This window comes from Berghia stephanieae, chromosome 3 (assembly GCF_034508935.2).
Source record: "Berghia stephanieae isolate SIO BIC M18660-M18661 chromosome 3, UCSD_Bste_1.3, whole genome shotgun sequence".
NCBI classification, from domain to species: domain Eukaryota; kingdom Metazoa; phylum Mollusca; class Gastropoda; order Nudibranchia; family Aeolidiidae; genus Berghia; species Berghia stephanieae.
In genome coordinates, this window is record NC_088362.1 from 12,737,087 (window position 1) to 12,764,109 (window position 27,023).

Genomic DNA, 27,023 nt, shown 5'->3' on the forward strand with positions numbered 1-27,023 from the left:
ACAAATTGCATTTTATTTTTTTATATTTTTTTTTTTTGCACCGGAAATTTCCTGAATCTATTGACCTTTACAGGATTACATAGGAAATAAACATTGGGGGTCAAATGGGGACTACTTGATTGACAGATTGACAAATTACAAGTTACGATCGCTTTTTTACTAGACGATCAATGCCCTTTAGCCTCTCCTTTTTTTTCTCACAATCACACTCGTCTATAGTTACAATAAGGCCCCTTTTTTCACAGTACTCTGATAAAACACACTTTCAAATTTTCTTCATTTTTGCCAAAACAAACAAATAAACAAACAAACATAGAGAAATAAAACCAATCAAAAACTGGAACATTTATATAGCCTAATATCAATTAAACGTGTTCAAATCGCTTTACATGAATGAAACATGACAACTGCTCAGGCGAAATTACAATTTTTTTTGGGAGAGAAAGACAACGCGGATGTAATGAGGGAAGAAAAAGGAATTTATACGTTGATTCTTGCAAATGGTTGTATGTATTGTGATGGTTTGTTTCCTCTTGTATTTTATTTGTTTGCTTGCCTTTCTATGTGGTCTGGGATTTGAATCGCGACAAGTGGGTTTGGTAACGGATTTCTGAAACAATTTAAAACGGTCATCTTTGCGTCGAGGTCAACGTGAAGTTAAAATTAGATTTTAAGGTAGGCGTATATTATGATTAACTAACTATATCCTAGAGGTCTTTGCGACTTTTCAAAATTGGAAAAAAATGTATTAAAAATGAGCATATCCATATATAGTTTTATTCAACTATCATTAACTAGAAACATTAGCGTTGATACTACGCCTATAATTTGTTTCAGAAAAATGTAATAAATAGGCATGGGGTAAAAGTAACCGGGGTAAACTACGGATATAGTCGGTGTTAGAGTTGAGTGAGTCAATGGTTAAAATAAACGCCGTCTTTGAGGGGAGTGAGCTTATATTTTTCAAGATCAAACAAAAACATGCAAATCCTATTCTGATTATTATAACTCAAATACGAATTAAGCAGATTAATGGTGACATGGTGACGGGAACATATATTTCACACGTCTGATATCCAGACGAAATTATGGGCCCGTTTTAACATTGTGGTAAAGGATACTATTTTTGTGTGTGTTGGTTTGAGAGTATTCCACTTCAACAATGAGACCTTTACAATTTGGATTATCAGACCTGTAAATAAGTACCCGTCATGAAATGGAATCCAGTATTTGTAATGTCACCGATTGAAAGGATGAATATGCAAGGCCGATTATAATGCAATCCGCGTTTTAAAATCTCTCTGAAAAAGTACGCAAAAAGGCAACGTAAATACCAAAGATCTGAAAATATGTGTATGAAACTGTGCCAAAGAAATCAGAGAGAATAATGAAATATAAACAAAGGCATCCTAATAAAATTAGCCAGCCTCGACTGCGGATCAAATCTCAGACCTTCTGATCTTTGGTCAAACGTGTCGGAAGTTACTCGACAGTTCATCATCATCATCATCATCATCATCATCATCATCATCATCATCATCATCATCATCATCATCATCATCATCATCATCATCATCATCATCATCATCATCATCATTATCATCATCATCATCATCATCATCATCATTCATCATCATCATCATCATCATCATCATCATCTTCTTCTTCTTCTTCTTGTTCTTCTTCTTCTTCTTTTTGTTCTTCTTCTTCTTCTTCCTCCTCTTCCTCCTCCTGCTCCTCCTCCTCCTCCTACTCCTCCTCCTCCTCATTCCCTTTTTCTTCCTTTTTAGTCGATAACTTTGATTTTGTGATGCGTCTGTGTTGTATTTTTCTCAGGAAATTTTAGAAAATGGAAATTTAGCGCACGCAGAATACAGACTGAATGGTTTATTTATTCGTCTACATTAATCAAATTTCTAATTTATTGTATAACTTATGTTCATGTCTTATTATATTATACGTTTAACTACCTTTATTTTGCCTGTTTTGCAAAGTAAAATTAGACAATAATATTAAACGCGCAGATTTGTACTTTTTTTAAAGGCATCCTACAACTACTATGAAACATGAAACTATATATCATTGTTGCACTAAGGGCCTCCTAATTTACACTGCCTCCCAAAACATGGATCTTTTTTTCGTGTGGGGAGACTTTCCTTGTACTTATTGTCACGAGAAAGACTATCAGTACTTTGTCTTAATGTCAGAGCAATACCGTATTTATTGATAATGAATCAAAGAAATGAGTTTATAGCTGATATCTCATGTGACAGAGTTTGCTAGTATTATTTTTAATATGCTTTCTTTGCTCTTATATTTTTCAGGAATGTTTCCTGACCAAGCATGCACAAGAACAGACGCATCAGCTTTTGTCCAATTTAGATCATTTATTGGTAATCAAGAAACACCCACAATAGCAAATAAATTGTAGCAAACAGAAAGGAAAATCAAGCAATAATAAAGAGTCATAAGATCAACGTACGTCGTTAATTTCAATATATCTACAACATTCTCATCCACAATTCATCAAAGAATGGACTTCTAATATAATAAGTCTTTTTTTCTCATCTGCTATAAGAACTTTTGTTTCACAAAACATCAAAGATGTGTTTTGTGAAATGGACGATGAGATTTCACATTTAGAGGAGGATTACAGCAATTTTCGAATTTTATAAAAAGGAGCAATTATAACTTTTGGACAAAAACAAAAGATACACACCACGTGATCAAAATGGCGGGAGCAGCAGCCAGCGGCATGACACGGATTACACTGTCGTTTTTGCTGTCTTTGCTTAGTGATAACAACTTGGGTAAGGAAACGTTACATTATCTTTGTAAATGCTAGAAATATTATTACATCTGGGTGGAGCTTTCTGTTCTTCCAGAGTGGGCAGGAAGACACTTACTCTTCTTCTATCCCCCTATAATGTCTGTTTTCTGTCTTTGTCTTGGAATGAGATTACTGCTTTTTGTCCTAGCCCTGAACGTTTGTTTTTTTGTTTGTTTTTAAGGGTTTTACAGCGCTTGCAAAACATCTGGCCCTGGTTGGATACCCTGACTGGGAGGAAACAGTCAAATGTATAGTTTTTAGAGATGGTATTTTTGTTTTGTAAATAATTTCTCTGTGATTCACTGCATTATTTCTTTGTTTTACATATTATAATGATTTGAAAAAATATTTTAATGTGTTACTTTTAGTTGGGACCTGTGCTTGTGTCAGGATAAGACTTTTAGGTGATCTCAAACTAAGTATACTGATGGTAAGCTCCTGGAATCTACATCTGTTCCCTATTTGAACCAATTACTCTTTGTCTTACGTTTTATTTTGCTGATGTATTTGTAATTTTAGCACTTTTTTTGACCATCCCACTTTCTTCGATTTCACTGGCGCTGCTATGACCTTAATGTGTTGCAAGCGCTGTAAAACCCTTAAAAACAATAACAAACATATATAGATATCAAATTTTATAATAAGCGATTACTCATCTCAAATTGGTATTATGTCGTTGGGAATTTGAAGCTTAAATTTCAATTTTAATCTTATCTTATATAAACTTTGAGTGAAAATAAATGCGCCTTAATTGAAGTTAGGGTCTGAAAAATGTGTGTCTTATCTTTTTCTTTCTTGATTTGTCTGCCACTGTTTCATAATGCTTTTTTCAGACCATTTTCATACACCAGTGCCTGATCTCTTATGTGCCACTCTAATGTGCGGCTATGTGGTCTTGTGGTGTGACACACGCTTTTTGGATCGGAATGTCCTGGGTCCGAGCCTCGCTTGGCCATTAGTTGAGTCCTTGGAAAAAGCTCTTTACTCACATTCTCTCATCGTGAACAGGTGTAAAATACCTGGCCGTTAACAGCGTTGTCTTTGTCCGAAAAACATTGTTATATCGCCTCACAGGCGTCATGTCCCGTCATACACGTTAAGTGTTGCTGTTGCTCAGGGACCCCCTGTAAAGCGCTTTGGGCACGTTTAGTGGATATTGCGCTATATAAAAGCCCAATTTAAAGCTCAATTAAATTAAGTTATTGCATTTTGGTAATTAAACTTCAGGGGAAAAGGATTTCCAAATTCCGATCATTTAAATGTCAATCTCAATTATCTTTATCTAGTTCATTCCAGCATAATGCCAATAATGCCAAATCGACGCTCTTTTCGTTTATTTTGGTCTTAAAAACTATCTCCATACATGCCATGCCATGAATTAAGCTTCAAAAAAAAAAAAAAAACAAACAAGCAAACACGGAAAGTTTTGGGCTCAAAACCCTACTTCAACCAAAATAAATAAAAAACAAAAAACAAAACAACAATATGAAAACATCAATACATTATTAAAACACGAGATCGACGAAAGAGAAAGAATATTCGGCCGGTCCTTTATGTTATTAGATCCTGGGTGGTAAACAAAAAGAAGCGTTGCTAGGTTACTAAGTAGTGCCAAATTGAGTGGAATATCTATTTTTTTTTTTTAAATTGGTGCGTTTATTTACGCACCAAATTTTATTTTATTCATTTTCTTTAAACTTAAAACTGAACTCAAATTTCATGTTTTGACTATAACAACATTTATTATGATCAAGGTGGGTTTTATGTTTGCCTCTGAAAAATAAAATATCTTTTTAAATCTGTGACAACATCGTCATTGATAATTCTAGTTTTCAACACCTACAATGTTGCCAAATTATACCGTTTTAAGGCGGCAGGTGGCTTACGATTGTTCCAATAAAGTTGGTTTCTATTCTGTTGTTTTTGTAATGTTTACCTACTTATATTATCTAGCAATTAAACTGTGGTCGATGATAATGTCAACGACGAGAATATTGATGATGATAAAAATAATGATTTTGAAAATAATAATAATACTAATAATAATAATAATAATAATAATAATAATAATAATAATAATAATGATGATGATGATGATGATGATGATGATGATGATGATGATGATGATGACGACGACGACGACGATGATAATGATAATGATGATGATGATGATGATGATGATGATGATGATGATGATGATGATGATGATGAAGATGATGATGATTATAATAAAAATGACAATGATAATGATAATGATGATGACGACGACGATATTGTATGATGATGGTAGTGTTAGTAACAATGTTGGTGATATGTCTGCTTCTGCTGCTGCTGCTGCTGCTGGTGGTGGTGGTGGTGGTGACAGTTATTGTAGTGTATTTCGAAGACTGAAGAATAGGAGAAAAGTAAAAGTAGAAACATAAGAAAAGGCAGAATGGTTGGTTTTGATGTATGAAATATGTCGAATATGTAGGTGAAACTGACTGGGGAGCGTACATGTGTTATTAATTAAATCAATTAACACATGAATTAATGGCTGTGATTTGTAGTCTGACATTCTGAAAATACCTTTATCTTGCTTTTTACAACGCCAAGAAAATATTTGCTGTCGTCGTTATGTTCACTAGTATATTTTATTACCAGATTTTGGTCACTCGTGGCGACCATTATTATCATAATGATATTAATGACATTAAAATGTATAATTATTATACTGATAATGATGAGACTGATCAAGATAAATGTAATAATTATGATAGTATTATAATGATGAGTATGATGAGAATACTAAAGTGATAATGACACTAATGATATCGATAATTACATTCAGAATAACGATAATAATATAAAATATATAATAATAATAATAATAATAATAATAATAATAATAATAATAATAATAATAATAATAATAATAATAATAATATAATATAATAATAAATAATAATATATAATAATAATATAATAATAATATATAATAATAATAATTTGAAAAAAAAAACAAAAAAAAAAAAACAAACAAAACAAAACCAATGGCATGAAGCACCTATTAAAGTCTTAAAAAATCATTTTGATTTCTTTCTCTATGATGGAGGGGGATGAATTGTCGCTAGTAATGAAGCAATTAACAAGTGCCTTTTTGTGTTAGCAACGGTATATTTTTTATTTATTTATTTTTTGCTGTTGTATGATGGTTTGTTTTTGTTTTTTGGGCATTATTTTTACACAACCCTACTTTGTATGAAGGAGTATAAGCATCGATTAGTGTGTTTGAAGACTATTACAGTAAATTTACATATTTATGTTTTCACAACATTGTAATATCTCCTCCTCCTCTTCCTTATTCTTCTTCTTCTTCTTCTCCTTCTTCTTCTTCTTCTGCTTCTTCCTTCTTCTTCTTCTTCTTCTTCTTCTTCTTCTTCTTCTTCTTCTTCTTCTTCTTCTTCTTCTTCTTTTTCTTTCTTCTTCTTCTTCTTCTTCTTCTTCTTCTTCTTCTTCTTCTTCTTCTTCTTCTTTCTTCTTCTTCTTCTTCTTCTTCTCTTCTTCTTCTTCTTCTTCTTCTTCTTCTTCTTCTTCTTCTTTCTTCTTCTTCTTCTTCTTCTTCTTCTTCTTCTTCTTCTTCTTCTTCTTCTTCTTCTTCTTCTTCTTCTTCTTCTTCTTCTTCTTCTTCTTCTTCTTCTTCTTCTTCTTCTTCTTCTTCTTCTTCTTCTTCTTCTTCTTCTTCTTCTTCTTCTTCTTAATGATAAAATAATGCTGACAATTTATATAGCGCTATAACTCCGAGACACCAGACTCTCAGCGCTTAAGTTACAAATTACTTTGTCTGAAAGATACTTATTGACTCACACAAGAACACACACACACACACACATACACACACATACACACACAACACACAATACAAACCAGACACCTATCTTGCTCTCATACCATCTAATAAAATCGAAACAGATATGTTTTAAGCGAACGTTTAAAAATAGACAAAGATTCTTTTTTCACGAATGCTCTGTGGTAAGGCGTTCCAAACAGAGGGTCCGAAATGAGAAAAGGATCTCATTCCAGCATTTTTGCCTATTCGAAGGACAACTAGTTTGGTGTAATCACTGGCCGAACGTAAGGGGAGGGGTTTAGAATATCTTTCAATTAGTTCCGAAAGTTAGGAAGGGGCAGTACCTTCAAGGCAACGATAAATTAAAACACAAACTTTGAATTTAATCCTTTTCTCACCAGGCAGCCAATGCAGGTCATGAAGCAGAGGTCTGGTAGAATCGCACCTACGCTTCATGGCACCGCTGTTTTGGACAATCTGAAGACGTCTCAAATTATATTGCGAAACGCCAAACAACAGAGCATTACAATAATCCAATTTCGATAGTACGAGGGACACAACCAGGTGTTTGGTCACATCCTCAGATATGAACCGTCTAATGGAAGCAATATTTTTATTTGAAAAAAAAATAGATCTAACAAAATTATTAACCTGATACTCTATCGACAGTCCAGAGTCTAAGAATGTGCCAAGGTTTTTCACTTTGTCAACAATTTGAATGGAAGCTTCAAATCTGTTTTGCTTTTCCACTTTATGGACATCCTGTTTAATTCAATTCACGACCAAATGTGTGTCGGGTTCTTCATAGAAATGATGTCCATAGAACTAGAGTTTACCACAGTTTCGGTTGCGTTAAGGCCGGCTTGGGTCTTTTCTAAAAACAATTTAATTACCTATTTCGGGCAGTTTTAATCATTCTATATCGTCATTTTAGGTTTTTAAAAATAGTTTTCGTGAAAAATATAAGTTATCACTGTTGATACCCGTGAGTTGAGACCTAATTTGGGGGTCTGGCATAAAAAAAATATAGCAAACTTTTGGCAAAAGTTCCACAAAACCTAGCTAAGGGATGACTTCCATGTTCTTCCCTCTTTATCAACATTGTAGCATAGTGCGTCCCCATAGAGCGATTTTACATCTTTAGCTTATGGAATTTATACTAAAACATTGCAAAGTTGAGAATCAAAATGTTATGACAACATTGATGTTAAAAATTTATTTCTTGGATTATAATCCAAAATGCACATATTTTATAAAAAATAATCTCTATTTGGTGATATACTACATTATCTCTGTGATAACTGTGGGGTTGATCAGACAATTTTATTTAATGGATTCTGAGAAACGTTTGACACAGTATCCAATAACCTTAGAAAAATGACATATTGAGAAAATAGCAAAATAGCTTTCCGATTGTCAGACGTTCTTATTTTCTGTACCCTTTTCGACTATGTTTGTCTTGCCTTTATAGTCTATTTTAACAAGTAGGACTTCAATAATATTATTTCTAAGATAATAAAATATCGTTTTCCACAAAACAATCTCAAAATCTAATTTATGAAGGATTTGCCTAATTATTAGACCCAAACCGCCCCTTTAAAGGAAATTAACAATAATTCCTTGGTACCTTTCGGCTAGGACGTTAATTCATCGCACATTGAAAAAAATAATTGTCTACTATAATTATTGTTGTTATAACATTGATGATATTATTTTGACCTTATGTGCTTGAATTGAAGACAAACACATCATATTTTTGAGTAAATAAGTGATGTTAAAATCAGTTGAATAATTTTGGTATATAATTAAAATTAAGTCTGATTTATTGCATCGAGTTCATGCAAATTTTGTGAAACGCATTGACATTTGCATTGCAAATGATGGCGCTCATATTGAAGATATTATTTGAATAAATTTTAATTATATACCAAAAATATTCAACTATCCTATGTGTCCAGACTTTATGGACACCCTGATATCATCTTTCAAACTTTGGTCGATGTCCTCAATGAATCATTGTAGCTCTTATCCAAGTTTTCAATGGATTTGTTTTGTCTTCTTTTATTAATCAAGAACACACTTGTTCAGAAAAGTGAGTAGAACAGGCACGTATGTTGGTAACAACAAGTGATGAAGTGAGTAGGAAAGTGCCAGAAGATAATAGAGAATAAAATTTTTTTCGCGGCGGTGATGGGGGTTTGAACCCGCGCAACTTGTTCACTCTGTAGTCGATTTTAATCTCACTTATTAACTAAAACATGCTTTGGTTTTCTCAAAAACAGCCAAAATAAGATCAAAACAATATCATCAATGTTATAACAACAATTATACTAGACAACTGTTTCATTGTGCGATATATTAACGTCCTAGCCAAAGGGTATCAAGCAATTATGGTTAATGTCCTCCAACGCAACAGAAACTGGGAGTAAACTCTTGTTCAACGTACATCATGTCTTTTAAGAAGCGGATACATAATATCATCTTTTCGTGAATTGAATATTTAATTATCTCCCGGTTCATCATCATTCAAACTTTCGTCAATTTCTCTGTTGATTCATCACACAGCCCTTATCCCATTTGTCACAAATTTTCAATGATTTTATTATGTCTTCTTTATTAATCAAGAGCCTACTTGTCCGCTATGTAGTCGATTGCAATCCCTCTAATCAAAACTGTCCACTGCACATATTAACTTGTCATATCACGGAGAAAAGCAGAGATTTGTGTTCCAAAGGATTAGCACGTGACATCCCCGTCAGGGAATGCGAAAAGTCATTATTATTAAGAATGATAAAAGAGGTTAGTTGTTCTTGTAGAAAGCTGTCAAAATCAATCCACAGCTTGTAAAAAAAATTTTATTCATGTTTTGTTTTTTGTTTGTTTGTTTGTTTCTTTTCATTCTTTCTTTCTTTCGTTTCTTCTTTCTATCTTCTTCATCTCCTTCTCCTCCTCCTCTTACTTCTCCTCCTCCTTCTCTTCCTCTTCCTCCTCCTCCCCATCCTCCTCCTCCCTCTTCTTCTTCTACTTCTTTTTCTTCTTCTTCTTCTTCTTCTTCTTCTTCTTCTTCTTCTTCTTCTTCTTCTTCTTCTTCTTCTTCTTCTTCTTCTTCTTCTTCTTTTTTTTCTCCTCCTCTCCTCCTCCTCCTCCTCCTCCTCCTTTTCCTCTTCCTCCTCCTCCTCCTCCTCCTCCTCCTCCTCCTCCTCCAACCCCAACCAATTATGTGACCCATCGTCTCAAAGCAGTATAATCGGAATGATATCAATTCTGACATTTGAAAAATAAGTTCCAAAAATATTTGGGTTCGGTTTATGTTTACTATTGAACAGAATTAAATAAATTTCCAAAAATTGAATTAATAGACTAATGATTTCATATTTCTGAACAATTTAGCATTGGATAGTCTGAGCGTGGCTCAGTGGTACGTTCTTTACTTCGTACCCAAAAGGTATTGAGTTCGATCACCCTCCTCTGCGCTGTGTGGCCTTGACCAAGTCACTTTCCCTATTTCACTTTGCAGCGCTGCACTGCGACTGATGCCTGGATTATTCCTTATATTACTAACACTTACAATATGTGTCACTGTCTGTAGCCAGGTACTCATTCAGATCTGAGCCATGTGGGGTAATGTGTGTTCAGTTCTTTAGCCAAGGAGACAAAGTCGGGACAATAATATTTCCACGGTCACGACCAACTATCTGGCCACTGATCACGCTTACCATTACTTCCCTGAAGTCTCAGGTTTCAGAATTTTCAGCAAGAGGTAGACATTACAACAAATTGAGATGATGGGTCACTCCCACTGATATTCCTCTTATACGAAACGATGATATAACGTCTGGACCGGCAACTAACATTCCTTCACATAAAGCCCCAGCTTTTGGGCCTAAGGCTCTCATAAATTATGATAAACTGCTTTATTGTTATTTTATTGTAAGACTTGGACAGAGTCAGTTCTTTGAGGCCATGCTATTAATTAATGTGTAAGGCAAATGCAGGGAATGCTGACTTGGTTGCAGGTGGGTTGGAGCCGTGTGTGTTTAAAGATAAGACAATAAGGAATCGATCGTATGAGAGGGAGGGACGGGGGGGGGGGGGGGGGGAGGAGAGAGAGAGAGAGAGAGAGAGAGAGAGGGAGAGAGAGAGAGAGAGAGAGAGAGAGAGAGAGAGAGAGAGAGAGAGCTGAGATAATAAAAGAGAAAGTACGGAACGCAGAAAGAAAAGTAGAGAGAGAGAGAGAGGGAGAGGGAGAGAGAGAGAGAGAGAGAGAGAGAGAGAGAGAGAGAACAGAAAGAAAGTGTAGGAGAGAGAGAGAGAGAGGGAAAGAAAGAGAGAGGTACGCAGAGAGAAAATTTAGATAAATACACGTGGGTCAGTGTGTGTTTATGCGTGTTTATGTGTGTGCGTGTCAGATAGATAGATAGATAGATAGATAGATAGATAGATAGATAGATAGATAGATGGATGGATGGATAAATAGATAGATAGATGGATGGATAGATAGATAGATAGATAAGAAAGTAAGAGAGAGAGAGAGAGAGAGAGAGAGAGAGAGAGAGAGAGAGAGATAGAGAGAGAAAGAGATAGAGAGACAGAGAAAAAAAATTAATGACTTTGGGCGGTAGTAACTTTGATTTACTAAACAGTTTTAGTACGAACACAATGTAGTTACAAAGAAGTTACAAAGTAAACGAACAATGCAACACCACCAACAAAGGATGCTTTTTGCACCGTGTGGCAGTTATTCAAGATGATAACAAACAAAGGCGTTAATGTGGCTTTAATCTCTAGTTTTATTTGTGTGACAACCCACCTCACTCGCCAGTCTGTAATTATGTCAGGACGGACAAGATGAAGAAGACATTTTGTGTTTTGAGTAATAATTAGGAGATGTTAAGGGAGTTTAGTTTTTTTCTCCACCGATTAGCCATGCTCAATGCGATTCATTTATCCTCCCAGTAGGCCATATGGAATATATTTCCATTTCGTACAGTATTAGCCGCGTGTTAGGCGCCCTTTTTTAAATTAACATTTACAATATGTGCCACTTTGCAACAGACTGGCGTCCTGTTCAAAGGGTAGCAAGCAATTGTTATTGTACGTTTCACGCTAATGAAATAGGGATAAACTACGGCTCAATAGGTCAATAAATGCTCTGGAGGACATCCTTTTTTATATGTGTCACCGCATGTAGTCGAGTAATCGTTCACACCTGAGTCGAGTAGATAATTTGTGTAAAGATCTTTCCTCTATGTCTGGACTATAACAATACCCTTCAACAGTCGTAACGTCACTTCCCTCGTAATGATGCATGGTAACTTAGTAACTGGCTCTAAACTATCGGAACAATGGCGGACGCCCTTATGAAATATTTCTCCGACGAGCATAAAAGCGTATCCAGAGGAAAAAAAAAAACAAAACATTATAAATCTGATCATGTTTTGACTTTTACACATTCTGATCACAAGACATATGAAACGTTCTAGCCAGAATTAAGAATAAAAAGTACCGATTTTTTTTGTTTAGAACCACGATGGCAGCCGTTGCTGGGCGACGTGACATCAGACTATTGAATCTAATTAATTAATTGTCCACGTATGGGGCCACTGATTACTCTGCTTACCATTACTTCCGGGTTGTCCCAGGTTGAAGAGTTGCCAGTTGCCAGCAAAATGAGGATCCGTTTAATCGATGTGATATTTATTTGAAAAAAAAATAAATAATTATGGCCAAAATTTTAAATACGTGTTTTTTTCCATAGTAGACAGATATGGCCAAAATTTTAAATACGTGTTTTTTTCCATAGTAGACAGATATGGCCAAAATTTTAAATACGTGTTTTTTTCCATAGTAGACAGATATGGCCAAAATTTTAAATACGTGTTTTTTTTCCATAGTAGACAGATCTGGCCAAAATTTTAAATACGTGTTTTTTCCATAGTAGACAGATCTGGCCAAAATTTTAAATACGTCTTTTTTTCCATAGTATATTCATCTAGCCAAACTTTTAAATACGTGTTTTTTCCATAGTCGACAGCTCTGACATTTTGCTCACAAATCATAGCCAGGAATAATAATAATTTTAAAAAATAATAATCATAAAAAAAAAAAAAAACTCTTGACACTGAAAATCAAGGTTATATTTTGTAAGGTATAACCCATGTGGGGAGATATAAAAATCTGAAAAGTAAAGTATCTCTGACAAAACGCCCGACAAAACTGAAAAAAAAAAAAACCGTGCGGCTATGTGGTCTAGTGGTATGACACTAGCTTTCGGATCGGAAGGTCCTGGGTTCGAGCCTCGCTCGGCGCATAGTTGAGTCCTTAGAGAAGGCTTTTTACTCACATTCTCTCACCGTACTCATGTTTAAATGAGTACCTGACCTCTAACAACGTTGTCTCTGTCCGAAAAAAAAATGTAATATCGCTTAACAGGCATCATGTCCCGTCCTACATGTTAAATGTTGCTGTGGGCCAGGGACCCCTTATAAAGCGCTTTGAGCACATTTAGTGGATATTGCGCTATATAAAGCTTACTTTAAAAAAAAGAAAGCATAGTATAAGCAAAACTGAACTTATTCTAAAATAATTATATTATCTGTCATCTTCCTCTGGGGACTTCAGCCCTCATGGATTACCTGTCAGATATACCTAGTATTATTATAGCGCAGAGATTAACCGATTTCATGTCTCAAGATGTCAGGGTGAACCTGATGCTATAGATGGAACGCAATTGGATTCAATAGTCTGATGTCACGTCGCCCAGCAACGGCGAGCAGCGTGGTTCTAAACAAATAAAATCAGTTATTTTTATTTATTCTTCATGCTGGCTAGAACTTTTCATTTGTCATGTGATCAGAATGTATAAAACTCTAAAACAAGATCATATTTATCACGTTTTTCTCCTCTGGATACACTTTCATGCTCGTCGGAGAAACATTTCATAAGGGCGTCTGCCATTGTTCCGATAGTTTAGAGCCAGTTACTAAGTTACCATGCACCACTTCGGGGAAAGTGACGTCACGACTGTTGAAGCGGATTGACCTCACTCAGCTCTTTGTTATTGTTTTTTTGGACAGGCATTTTAATGATAAGTACTCACTAAATTCTACCAATCAGACTATAAACGTTTACGGTGACACAATAATCGTTTTGTGTGTTGGTACGTTGTATCCGGCTGGCGGGTGTTATGAGTATTTTAACTAAACGCATACCATTAATTAAGCTTTTATTAATGGTTAGTTAGTTAATAAAGACATTAAATAAAGATAAATGTCCTTGATCGGTGAAGGCAGGATTTGGTCCTTTAAAAAAACCCACAAAACTTAACATTCCTAATTCAGATTGCGTTTACTTTAAAACGCCGTGTACTACTTGTAGGTCTGATAACCGGACGCAATTATGGGCCTGATTTAAAACTGTTGTAATGGACACTATGTTGCGTTGGTTTTTAGAGTATTTCTATAGGGAATGAGATTAGCGGAAGAGTAGCGTCCCTTGATTGGACGTCACCTTACGGAGAGAACGTCAAAATGGTTTTGCGCATTCGTCTCTCTCGTCCTCGCTTTCGGTGAAGTGTCTCATGCCGCACAACCAACATGACGTTCTCTCTCTAATAACTTTTCGGCTGGTGACTTCCAATCAAGGGACGCTACTCTTCCGCTAATCTCATTCCCTATAAGAAAAAAATGTGCCCATAACAGTTTGGGTTACCATACCTGCAAATAGTTATAGGTCGGTTTAAACCCAATTTTTTAATTCATTTAATTCCGACATATCACATGATAGATAGGGCGGACACAGAACGTACGAGACATATTAATGTGCGGCTATGTGGTCTAGTGGTATGAAATTCGCTTTCGGATCGGAAGGACCTGGGTTTGAGCCTCGCGCTCGGCGCATAATTGAGTCCTTGGAAAAGGCTCTTTACTCAGGTTAAAATGAGTAACTGGCCGTTAACAGCGTCGTCTATGTCCGAAAAAAAATGTAATATCGCCTAACAGGCGTCATGTCCCGTCCTACATGTTAAATGTTGCTGTCGACCAGGGACCCCTTGTAAAGCCCTTAGAGCACGTTTAGTGGATATTGTGCTATATAAAGCTCTTTAAAAAAATTAAAATAAAAAAGATCTGAAAAAAAGTCTAACTGAAACAGTGCTAGACAAAGCAAGAAAGAAAACTACAAGAATAAAACCATCCCAAGAAATCAATCTTCCTCGACTGTACTCTTCAGAAGAATATAGGCATTAAATCGTCCCAACTATCAGATAGACTGCATGGTGTAATGAGATCACGTCTGACCAGTAATCAGGAGGTCTGGGGTTCGCTCCCTAGTCGAGAAAGATTGTTTTGATTTTTTGGGGGATGATTTCTTTCTTGTATTTTTCTTTCTTGCTTTGTCCGACACTGTTTCATACACACATTTTTCAGATATTTATCTTACATCAAGCCTATTCCCTAATTTCTCAATATATCGTAATTTAATATATATAATAATATATAATAATAATAATAATAATAATAATAATAATAATAATAATAATAATAATATATAATAATAATAATAAATAATAATAATAATAATAATAATAATAATAATAATAATAAAATAATAATATAATAATAATAATAATAATAATAATATAATAATAATAATAATAATAATAATAATAATAATAATATATAATAATAATAATAATAATAAATTAATAATAAAATAATAATAATAATAATAATAATAATAATAAATAATATATAATAATAATAATAATAATAATAATAATAATAATAATAATAATAATAATAATTAAATTAATAATAATAATAACAATTAATAATAATAATAATAATAATAATATTAATAATAATAATAATAATAATAATAATAATAATAATAATAATAATAATAATATAATAATAAATAATAATAATAATAATAATAATAATAATAATTATAATAATAATAATTAGAGTGAAGAAATGAAATAAATGGAATCAACATTAATGAGAGGTTGTTCTATAATTAGGCAGTGTCAAATTATCTAGGGCTTTAGTTATATATATAGAAACTCGTGTCACCAGATTTATCTAAAAATAAGACAAATTACGAATGAAACGACCCATTAATGAATATACGTAGGCGTATTTTTTGGCTACGTTTTAATTCCAAAAATAGCTGCATTTTATGTCTGCACATCATAGGGTTTAACTCTCTCCTTACCAGCCATTTTCAGGATTTTCCCCAAAATTTCACACCCAAAAAAATATTTTTTTATCACTCAAACACAATAGCAGTAAAGTTTTTGCGATAAATAATTTCGGTAGCAAAACCTGCTCAACAACACACTGTTTATTTTCTTTAAATTTTATGATGTACAAAAGAAATTTGAATAAGAAAAATTTTGGTTGTATCGTAACGAATGTGTGAGGGTTAATAAAGTTAGCTTTTTGTTTTAAGAAATGACTCCAATTAGAATGTGGATGACTGGAAATTAATATAGAGTGTCACTGCTGCTGCTGCTGATGATGATGATGATGATGATAATGGTGATGATGATGATGAGGATGATGATTATGATGATGACGATAGATAGTATTACTGCAATGATTAATGGGAAGAGATATTCATCGCATTATTGCGTATAATATTATGGAACTGTGTGTGTGTATGAATGTGTGTGTGCGCGCGCGCATCTGTGTGATGAATTTATCTGTCCGCCTTAATTATTATGATTAAGAGGAAAGAGACAGGATGTGTGTATTACACAGATACGGTTGTAGGTGCTGACCTGAAGTAAGAGGTTGATATAATAAAGAAAGGTAATGATATAGAAGACCATATAGGATTAGTTCTAGGAGCTATGTAGACAGGCCCCCGACAGGCCTTAATACAGTAGCAGATAATAAACGATGCAATAAACACGTCTTCCACGGACTTGTGGCTGTCACTAAGTCGTCAAGGAGGCTCTCCCCTGAAAATGATTTGAGCTGTTAAGAGATTCTTTGACAGAGAGAACGTCGCAGTTTTGGTTTGTTTTTGACATTTTAAAAATAAAAGGTTATTGAATTACATTCGATTTTGTGATTTTGTCACTAAAAATTTTGAAGTTTTTTTTTTATCTCTCAAGGAGATAGAGAAAGAAAATTCTTATATAGTAGGATTTCCCTCCAGAAATCCCTGTGATTATTGCTTTAAGTCTAGTCGCCATTATGGCTACTCGTAGATCTCTATATTCACCTTTGAACGAAGAACTGTGGTCCACCGACTCAGACCGCTATTATTCAATGTTGAGACATTAGGCTCATGGAGACGACACTGTTTCATACACACTTTTCATTAACTTTAATATTTAATTGCCCTCTAAAAAACTAAATAACAAAGTGAAATTAAATGTAAGCTTCAAATTATTATACGAAAACGGATAAAATGGATGTTTCGGGTTTCCCCTTTATCAAGAAAACAGGATGAATGAATCACTAAAGACGAATGAGATAATGTGGTAGTGGCGTTGTTAAGATGAATAAACAAAAATATGTTTTGTGTATATTAAATTGAATCTTATTCAATTTCACATTGTTATCTGAAACAAATAAGAACAGTAATTTAACATGTTTTTGAAAATATGCAGAGATGAACAAACTATCGTATTATTGGCCAATCCGAAAACTTGAGCCTTTATATAATGCAATATGTTTCTACCAACAGCAACACTTAACATATAGGGCGAGACACAACGCCTGCTCGGCGAATATTACAAATTTTTTTTTCGGACAGAGACAAACAGCGCCGTTAATGGCCAGTTACTCATTTTACATACTCTTCTTCAGTACATAAAAATAAGATTTTAAAAACTTGTTTTTGTCGAATGATGAAAATGCGACCTAGATAGAAGGTTTGGAAACCAACTCCACAAATTAATGTAAATTAAAATTCAATTTTAAGCATAAGTTCAATTCACCCGACGTGTAATTAATTGGCAGATCTGATAGCCGGACACGATTGTGGGCCCGATTAATCATAGTGGTAATTGATACAAATTTCCCGTTGTTTTGAGAGTATTTCCAATACAATAATGGGCCCATAACAATTTGGGTTATCAGTCCTGGAAATAGTTATAGATTGTATGCACTTGGCTAAGAAGCTCACAACATTGCCATCCGGAAGTATAACTGGCCAACACACAAACCCGTGTGTAAACATGATCGTCTATAGTCTGGTTACTACAGTTTAGTGAGAACTACTCATAAACGCGGATGGCAAAAAAAAAAAAAAACAATAACAAAGACCGGAGTGACGTCATCTTCGAACTATCTATACATCAGGGTCACTCATTTACATACTACCATGATGAGGCGATATGTGTCATTCTGGCAAACTAATTATTCCATCAATATGCCAGAGCTCCAATGAAATGATGACACTTGTTAAACAACAGCCTCCATTGAGTTTCAATAAAACAGGTTTTTTCAGGTGTTATTAATTAATTCAATGAGCTTTTATATATCGCAATATCCACTAAATGTCTCAAAGCGCTTTACAGGGGGTCCCTGACCAACAGCAACACGTAACATCTAGAACGAGACATGACGCCTGTTAGGCGATATTGCATTTTTTTAAAGGACAGAGACAACGCTGCTAACGGTCAGGTACTCATTTTACACATGAGTACGGTTAGAGAATGTTAGTAAAGTGTCTTTATAATCCGTATAATCAGTTTAACCAGTTAACTGCCAGTCTTAGGAAAAAATGGTATTTTAAAATTTAGACAGAAAAATCACCCTTCAAAGATTCCAGGTTTGAGGGGTTTTGCCAAGATCAGGTTTAATAGTGTTTATTTATCTATTTATTTATTATTTTTTTTCCCAAGATAAGAGTCATTTAAATCGATCGATATTTTCAGGACGACTTTTCTGGCCAATTTTTTAAATACGAGTTTTTTTCCCCAGAATATGGCATTTATCTTGGTAAAGGTTGATATACATAAACCTAATTTGTATTTAGGTTGAAAACAAGATGCCAAAGAAAATGAAAGAATGTCAACTTTCAATTTTAAGAAAACGATTACTATAGATTTGCCTTGTCTTTACGTCCACCCCTATAGGGAATGAGATTAGCGGAAGAGTAGCGTCCCTTGATTGGACGTCACCCATTTAAGCGGAAGCGAGGACGAGAGACGTATGCGCACAACCAACATGACGTTCTCTCTCGAATAACTTTTCCGCCGTTAACGTCACAGACTATGGGTGACGTCCAATCAAGGGACGCTACTCTTCCGCTAATCTCATTCCCTATACTCTACGTCCACCCTTCTTTTAACAATGAAACATGTTTGGTATGTCATATTATTAGTATGTTCAAACATTCCCTGTTGTTTTATGCACGCTAGTCATAATAACGAGGCAGTTTTTAAGTGTGAAATAAAAGGTATCAAAACGACGCATTTACATATTATATCTTAACAAGACACTCAACATTGTTCACAACCATAATATTAAGGACAGGAGAATTAATAGCTGAGCTCATGATACGAAATAAACTAAATTAATTTATTGTGCACGTGCTGCTGTGTAGTATTGTGGTATGACACTCGCCTTCGGAACGGAAAGGTCGAGTTCCGATCTGAGTTACGCGTAGTTGAATATTAGAAAAAAATCTCTTTACTCACATTCTCTCGCCGTACTCAGGTGTATAATGAGTTCCTGGGCATTAACAGCGTTGTTTCTGTTGAACAAAAAAAATGTAATATAGGCTAACAGGCGTCTCTTCCAGCATGTTAAGTGTTGTTATGCTGTTAGCTAGGGACCCATTGTAAAGCGCTTTGAGCACGTTTAGAGGATATTTCTGTATATAGCAGATGCCCATGTATAGTAAAATAAAGGGAGTAACATGACTCTTATAAAAGATACAACACAAAGTAAACGACGTTTCGGCCTTTGGCCTTCTTCGGGTAAACAAGAAAAAGAAATATGTTATATTATATTTTTATTATGGTTAAAACATTATAGGTAAAATGTGTGTATGTATGTATGTATGTATGTATGTATGTATGTATGTATGTATGTATGTATGTATGTATGTGTGTGTGTGTTCAATGGAAGGAGAGAGAGAGAGAGGGAGAGAGAGAGAGAGAGAGAGAGAGAGAGATAAATGAATAAATAGATAGATAGAGACAGAGAGAGAATGAGAGAGAGAGAGAGAGAGAGAGAGAGAGAGAGAGAGAGAGAGAGAGAGAGAGAGACATGTTTACTCCCTTTATTTTACTATACATTTTATTGACTCATAATTTAGGCACAAGATATAAATAATTCACACATAACGCCCATATTTAAAGTACATATTGGTTAATCTGTACCATTGCTCTATTAAAAATCAACATAATAATAATAATAATGTCACGTTAATTCTTAGTAATATCGGTCACTGTTGGGGGCTCATAATCTTAAGGTATGACAATCGTCTTCTGGCCTGTAAGTCATTGGTTCGAGGATCGATGTGAGCGCAAAGTTATGCCTTGGAAAAGGCTCTTTTTTCACATTCTCTCACCGTTATCAGGTGTAAACTGTGTACCCGGTCAGTAACAGCGATGTCTGGGTCACACAAAGTATATAAACGCGTCTTGAGTGTCTAGTCCAACATGTAAGTGTTGCTGTTGGCTTGGGACTCCTTGTTAAGTGCTTTGAGCACATTTAGTGGATATTGAGGTATCCGCTCTGTAAAATGTCAAGATCTACCTGCATACTCTCAAGTTATACAAAAAGCGTCCTCCCAAGGCCACCAGGGCAGCTGAATATCAAAACATGTGCAGGCATTGGTATAAGATTTTAAAAATTGAAAATAACGCTTATGTGAAAGATACAGCAGAGAAAAAACATCATCTAAACCTTTTCTTCCATAAAAAAAAAAAAAAAAAAAATTAAATAAAATACAAAGATTACAAAACAATAACATAAAAAAAAGAAAACAGGAATAAAAAGTTATTAATAATACATTAAAAAAATATCAACGAAAAAGAATGCTAAAGGTTCACAAGGGCAAGCGTACTCCAGTGGACAGTGTAAACATGATATCATTTCCAAATATAGAAAAAACCTATGTTGTATAATGGTAGCATGTCTGACCTGTCATAAGAATGTCTGATTATCCCCAATCGAGGATGGTTGTTTTTTTGGGTTAATGTTATTTTTTCTTCTTTTTTTTTTCTTTTTGTTATGTCTGGCAAAGGTCCATCCATATATTTTCCATATATTTTATCTATACATGATATCACGTGACAACGAAATAAATTATTGTCAGATTTGAAAATAAAAAGAAAAAAATCGAATTCTTTGATGAGAATCCGTGGTGATGGTGGTGGTGGTTGGGAAGGGGTAGGGGGGGGGGGTGGGGTCAGTGGAGACGAGTTGAATGCTATGATGCCTAAATTCAAATGGATTGGAGATACTTTTACTTTTTAAACGACGACTTAAGTTAAATTTTAGGAACATAAATTGGATATGCCTATTGTGGTAACGAACAAAAAAAAAAACAAAAAAAAAAAAAAACAAAAAAACAAATAAAAAAAAAAAAACAACCCATCTATATAAGTCAAGGCGATGATTAATTGCACATTTGCTCTGTTTTACACATCTGAGCAACAAATGAATATTAGGGAAAATAATTTTAAACAAACCAAAAACAAAATAAAAATAAAAACAAAGCAGGTCAAAACCGCCAACACCTTCTGTCCAGTCACATGTCATTTCACCAAAAAAAAAAACAAAAAAAAAAAACAAAACAAAAAACGAGCTCATCATACAATCAAAGAAGGTAACGTTCTCTGTATGATACAGTTAGTGGAGATTGGAAAAGCGATGAGCGTTGAGTGACCCGGAAATTGTCTACCGGCATATTATGTACATGATCGTCCTGACAAAAGGAACAAGAAAACATCATTAGAACTCAGTGGCTCCTGACACGGCACGGTCGTCTACAACTTACAACACAGCCGTACTCTGAAAAAACACATTCTTTATATTTGTGTCCAGAAAACCAACTCGCCAATCTAACATCAATCGATTAATAAATTGTCTTCATTTTGTCCAAAAAAACAAAACAAACTCTCCCAAAATTGGGACTTTGAAGAAGTCCCGGCTGTCCCAGATTTGCGAGTATTTGACAGGATGGGGTTATTTTAATTGATCGATATTTCAAGGGCCAATTTGTTTGGCACAAAATATGATAAATGTGACGCATTTTTTCAGAGTATGCCTGAACACAGGAGAGTCTTGTTTTGAGTTTACGGGCGCCTTGACAGTCCATTGATGTGAAGAGAATAAAACGAGATATTTACGTAAATATAAACATTGAATAGAATGGAGATGGCGCGCAGAGCATATATTTTCAGGTCTAGTCTGCGGACATGTTTTGTCGGATCTTTAGGTGGAGTCGAACTAATTTTCATGAATGATGTTCTAAAAGCTGTTGTGGTTGGAATTTGATGATGATGTTTAAATGATTTTAAAATTTTTTTTCTATGTTTGAGAGATTTTACCATCGCAACGTTGAGATCACAGTTATAAGACTCGTAAATTTGTACACTTCGGTTATGAATGAGGAATGCAAATATGGTCTCTTTGAGGGCAGGGCATAAAGATGACAAATTATAGTAAACAAATCTACACTCGTGAATATTGGTTACATTGCATGCTGGCTGTCGTAAAATTAAGTCTCCTTTTTAAAACGTGTTGGATTGTATACCACTTTATGTGTTGTGGCTACAAAGACTGTCAGATGGTAATTAAATTGTTTTTAAAAAAATCCAAATTTATGTTTTAAATCACGATGAGTAACTCTGTCTGCAGGATCTGTTATTCCAAGGAAAACTGAAATAACCCAGAGATCAACCGCAGTGAAGCGCCGCAAAGTGAGCAAAGATGAGGTGACTTGCTCAAGGCCACAAGACACGACATTGTCAAGTGGTGGGGAGTCGACTTCGGCACCTTGTGGATACGAAGCAAAGATCATACCGGTCTGACACGTTGCCCCTTGATATAACACATTCACACAATTTCACCATGCTCACCGAGCTTTACAATGCTTGGTGTGTTTCCTCATCATCATAGCTTGTCGCTCCAGCACCGAATCCACTCCACAGCATCTGTGGAGCAGACTTTTAGGTCATGGTCAGTGCAGCTGGGCCCATCCTGGCATTCTCTAAGGATGTCCTCCATCGTCTGCTCTGGGCATCCACATGTACACAAACTAGTCTCAGCCAGGCCCCACGTTTTCATGCTTCCAGCTGTTCTCCCAATTTTTGTCCGTGCTCTGTTCAGCGTTACGCACTCATTTCTGGGGAGCTCAGTTCCGTAGGGCAGTTCTTCTCTTGGATCTTCAGCAGCTTCATTTGCATGGTTGTCCCACTTGCTCCACGTGGAAAGCCTGTATACAGCTGCATGGTCAGGGTCATGAAGCTCTTTCTCGACTTCACACATTATGGAACCTTTCTATTTCATAAGAAATGAATTGAATGATTTGATGCCATTTTTGTGTCGTCATCCAAACATAACAGTCAATAACCTATAGCCATGTACTCATGTATACCACATCGAGTAGGGTAATTTGTGTAAAGTGCCTTTTTCAAGAGAACAATGCCGCAATGATTGTCATCCACGCGGTCACTTACCCGTGCAATACCGCCTGGCGTTGATAAAAGACAAGACACCAAACAACAAGACAATTAACGCCACATGTTTATTTCTCCTTTCGACGAAAATTAAAATGTAAATATTGACAATCATCAATGGGACTAATGCCATTTTGTTGTCATTTGTTTTTTTATCATAATATATAAGTCACCAGTCGGAAGGGTTTCATTGATTATTCTAACATCAGGGTGGCCAGATAGGTATCCCCAAGATCAAGGTAAAAAAAAAAACGATCATTAGGCTAGCAGATAATATTCTAAATAACCATTTGGATGAACCAATTTTAGAATTACCCTTAATGAAAAAAAAAAAAGAAGTTAGCAAGATATTCGTATGTCAATCTGTAAAACATAGTTTTATGATTTTTTAAAAATTTGCCGGTAATTCTGTGCTTGATGTGGAAAATGTAATATGGACTGTAAGAAACAATGCTAAACCCCCAACCCTAATTTCTTCTAAAGAATAGATAGATGTGCAGAGGTTTTACACCAAGTTGAGAAATTGAAAGTGATTAACATTTTTCTGCACCAAACACTTAACACTGTCACATAAATTTATCCCTTGCCTCTCATAGATATATCTCTGTATTGTAATAAACAAGAAACGTGTAATTATAATAAAAATGTAAATAGAAAGTTAATTAATATCATACAGCATATCGGTTGTCAGGGCTTTAATCCTCAACGGGCCACTAACACTGTGTATACCAGTGTAGTTGCTTAATCTTTTCAGTCATAGCAGTTTAAAATGGTTTTCATGTTAGTAAATGGATACTGACATGAATGTGCCCGAACTGACGGACATATGAATATTATTATGGGGAAAATAAAACATATTTACGGCCCTTGTGACACCATAGAGACTTTCCTTTTATAACAAGATTCCTTATGTTGTTTAAGTATAGTATGTAGTAAATAAGTAGTATGTATAAAAAGTAGTAGTAGTATAATAATAATAGTAGTAGTTAGTAGTAGTAGTAGTTAGTAGTAGTAGTAGTAAGTAGTAGTAGTAGTAGTAGTAGTAGTAGTAGTAGTAGTAGTAGTATAGTAGTAGTAGTAGTAGTATAGTAGTAGTGTAGTAGTAGTAGTAGCAGTAGTAGTAGTAGTAGTAATAGTAGTAGTAGTAGTAGTAGTAGTGTAGCAGTAGACATAGTAGTTAGTATAGTAGTAGTAGTAGTAGATAAGTAGATAGTAGTAGTAGTAGTAGTAGTAGTAGTAGTAGTAGTAGTAGTAGTAGTAGTAGTAGTAGTAGTATTAGTAGTAGTAGTAGTAGTAGTAGTAGTAGTAGTAGTAGTAGTAGTAGTAGTAGTAGTCGTAGTAATAATAGTAGTGGTAGTAGTAGTAATAGTAGTAGTAGTAGTAGTAGTAGTAGTTGCAGTATTAGTAATGGCGGTGGTGATGGTGGTGGTAGTAGTAGTAATAATTGTGTTGTGAGCATCGGGCATGTTCATGGAAAGAGCTGTATTTGATGAGTGTCGTGAAGCATTTAATAGAGAATGAAGAAAGGGGTTGGAGGAGAAGGAAGAAGAAAGAAAATAAACGGAAGGAAGGGATAAAGAGCAAATTGTATTGCATTTGCTTTCTTGCATCATGTAACGTTCTGCATGTTAAGTGTTGCTGTTGGCCAGGGACCCCTTGTAAAGCGCTTTCAGCTTATAAAAGCCCAATTAAAAAAAAAAGACTATTTAAATGGACGGACTATAACGAGATTTTACATTTGTACCAGAATACATTTTTGGATTTTTAGGAATTGCAGGGGAAAAAACATGTAGAACCGATACGTTCGAAGGCTGTCACCTTTATCATATGACGTGTGAAATTGAAAATTCGATTAATTGAAAGAAAAAGGAAACAAAACAATACAATTTAAATTTAACCCCCCCCCCCCAAAAAAAAAAAAAACAAAAAAAAAAAAACCCCAGAAAATAAACCCCCAAACCCACAAAACAAATTTAAAACGAACCAACAAATAGACGTCTAGTTGTGTATTAAAACGAAATTATGGAGTGATAAAATCTATATCCCCAAATTAATATAGATAGAATGCGCTTGGCCAAGGAGTTCACAACATTGCCATCCGGAAGTATAACGGACTAACACACAAACTCTGTGTAACCATGAACTTTTACAGTCTGGTTAATACAGTTTAGTGAGAACAACTCACAAACGCGGATGGCAAAAACAATAACAAAGGCCTGAGTGACGTCATCTGCATACTATCTATAGTAGATTGTAAAATTGATATTCTTTTTTTTTTAACCCACTAAGAAAATAGGTAGGTACTTGTTTTAACCGTGCACAATCATATCACTAAAGGTAACAAGAACTGTTATTGCCGCCTTTAAAAAGTTGGACCTCATTATAGCTTTCATTGACAAAGACATTACAAAGCAACTCGCCACTATGTACACTCTCGGTAGGGTTGTCTATTCTGTCGTACTCTTGAAAAACACATATATAGAATGTTGGCCAGAAAACTCGTTCTTCCAATGTCGATCGATTTAAATGACCCTCGTCTTACCAAAAACTATCAAACCTGGAACTTTGCAATGTCCCAGGTTTGAAAGTTTTTGCTTAAGACGAAAGTCATTTAAATCGATGGATATTTGAAGGACGAGTTTTTTGGCCAAATTTTTAAATCTGTGTTTTTCCAGAGCACGGCGGTATTGCAGTGAGCTTCTTTCTGGCTATCCCTTTTTCAAAAGACTAAAAACAATATTCAGACTAGACAAGCTAGATTGTCAAAACGTCACGTTTTTATCTCTTCTACTCCGGAAATTCTGCATAGGATGCCAGTGAAGCTAGAGGCGGCAGCTTCTAGTGGTGCTCACACTATTATGTTATGACGATCGACCCAATCAGCAAATTCTTCACCGCATTCGTACACCGTCGCTTACCCGCCCGGAAGCTTCGTCACAGCACACCGTTCAACTAGATGCTCTGCGGTTTCGGGTTCTATCCCACATCGGGTACATGTTGGACAGGTGGAAAGTCCTCTGTTTAGCTTTTATGCATATCTACTTGTTAATATCTACAGAACTAAGTGTCATATTCAATATTCGTAGTATAATTAACTCTATTTACATTCATTTGGCATGTCCAACTTGTGCGTTCGAGAGTTTCAAATAACTGATATACAAAATACATACTATGATATTTATGCTGTAAATGATTTATTGATTATAATATATGAAGTCAGGTGAGTTTTTTTTCTTTCTTTTCCTTACAATGGACATGGTATTTGTCTTCTACATGGTCTATGCGTGTAGAAGTATTTAGTCTGTAGTTATGTGTGTGTGTGTGTGTGTGTGTGTGTGTGTGCGTGTTGATATCTACAACTGCCTTCGCAACTCTCCATTTATTAAACGCCAAAGATCACTTTGCTCGCAGATTATTTGGTGAGGCTATATACACTACATATACAATTATTTATCATTCATTACAATGGTTGAAAATAGGATTCAACAATCTGATGTCGCATCCGCCCAGCAACCAGCATCTTGGTTCTAAACAAAGTAAATCGGTTGGTTCTATTCTTTATGCTGGCTTGACCTTTTTCACATGCCATGTGATCAGAATGTATAAAAGTCAAAACATGATCAAATTTATAATGTTTTTCTCCTCTGGATACACGTTTGTGCTCGTCGGAGAAGTATTTCTTTAGGACGTTGATGGAGATAATGGCG

General features: G+C 35.0%; 1 protein-coding gene across 2 annotated transcripts in view; it reads left to right on the top strand.

Annotated features, from left to right (window-relative positions):
* The window catches only part of LOC144967159 (uncharacterized), a 64,653-nt gene that overhangs the window by 10,477 nt on the left and 27,153 nt on the right, over nt 1-27,023 (top strand). For both annotated transcript variants that reach the window (XR_013644331.1, XM_078904055.1), the window contains exon 2: nt 2,325-2,810. Coding sequence is in view for 1 of the 2 variants with exons in the window: in XM_078904055.1 (XP_078760181.1) it covers nt 2,732-2,810 (79 nt within the window). In the remaining variant the exon portion in view is untranslated. The remainder of the gene's footprint in view (nt 1-2,324; nt 2,811-27,023) is intronic.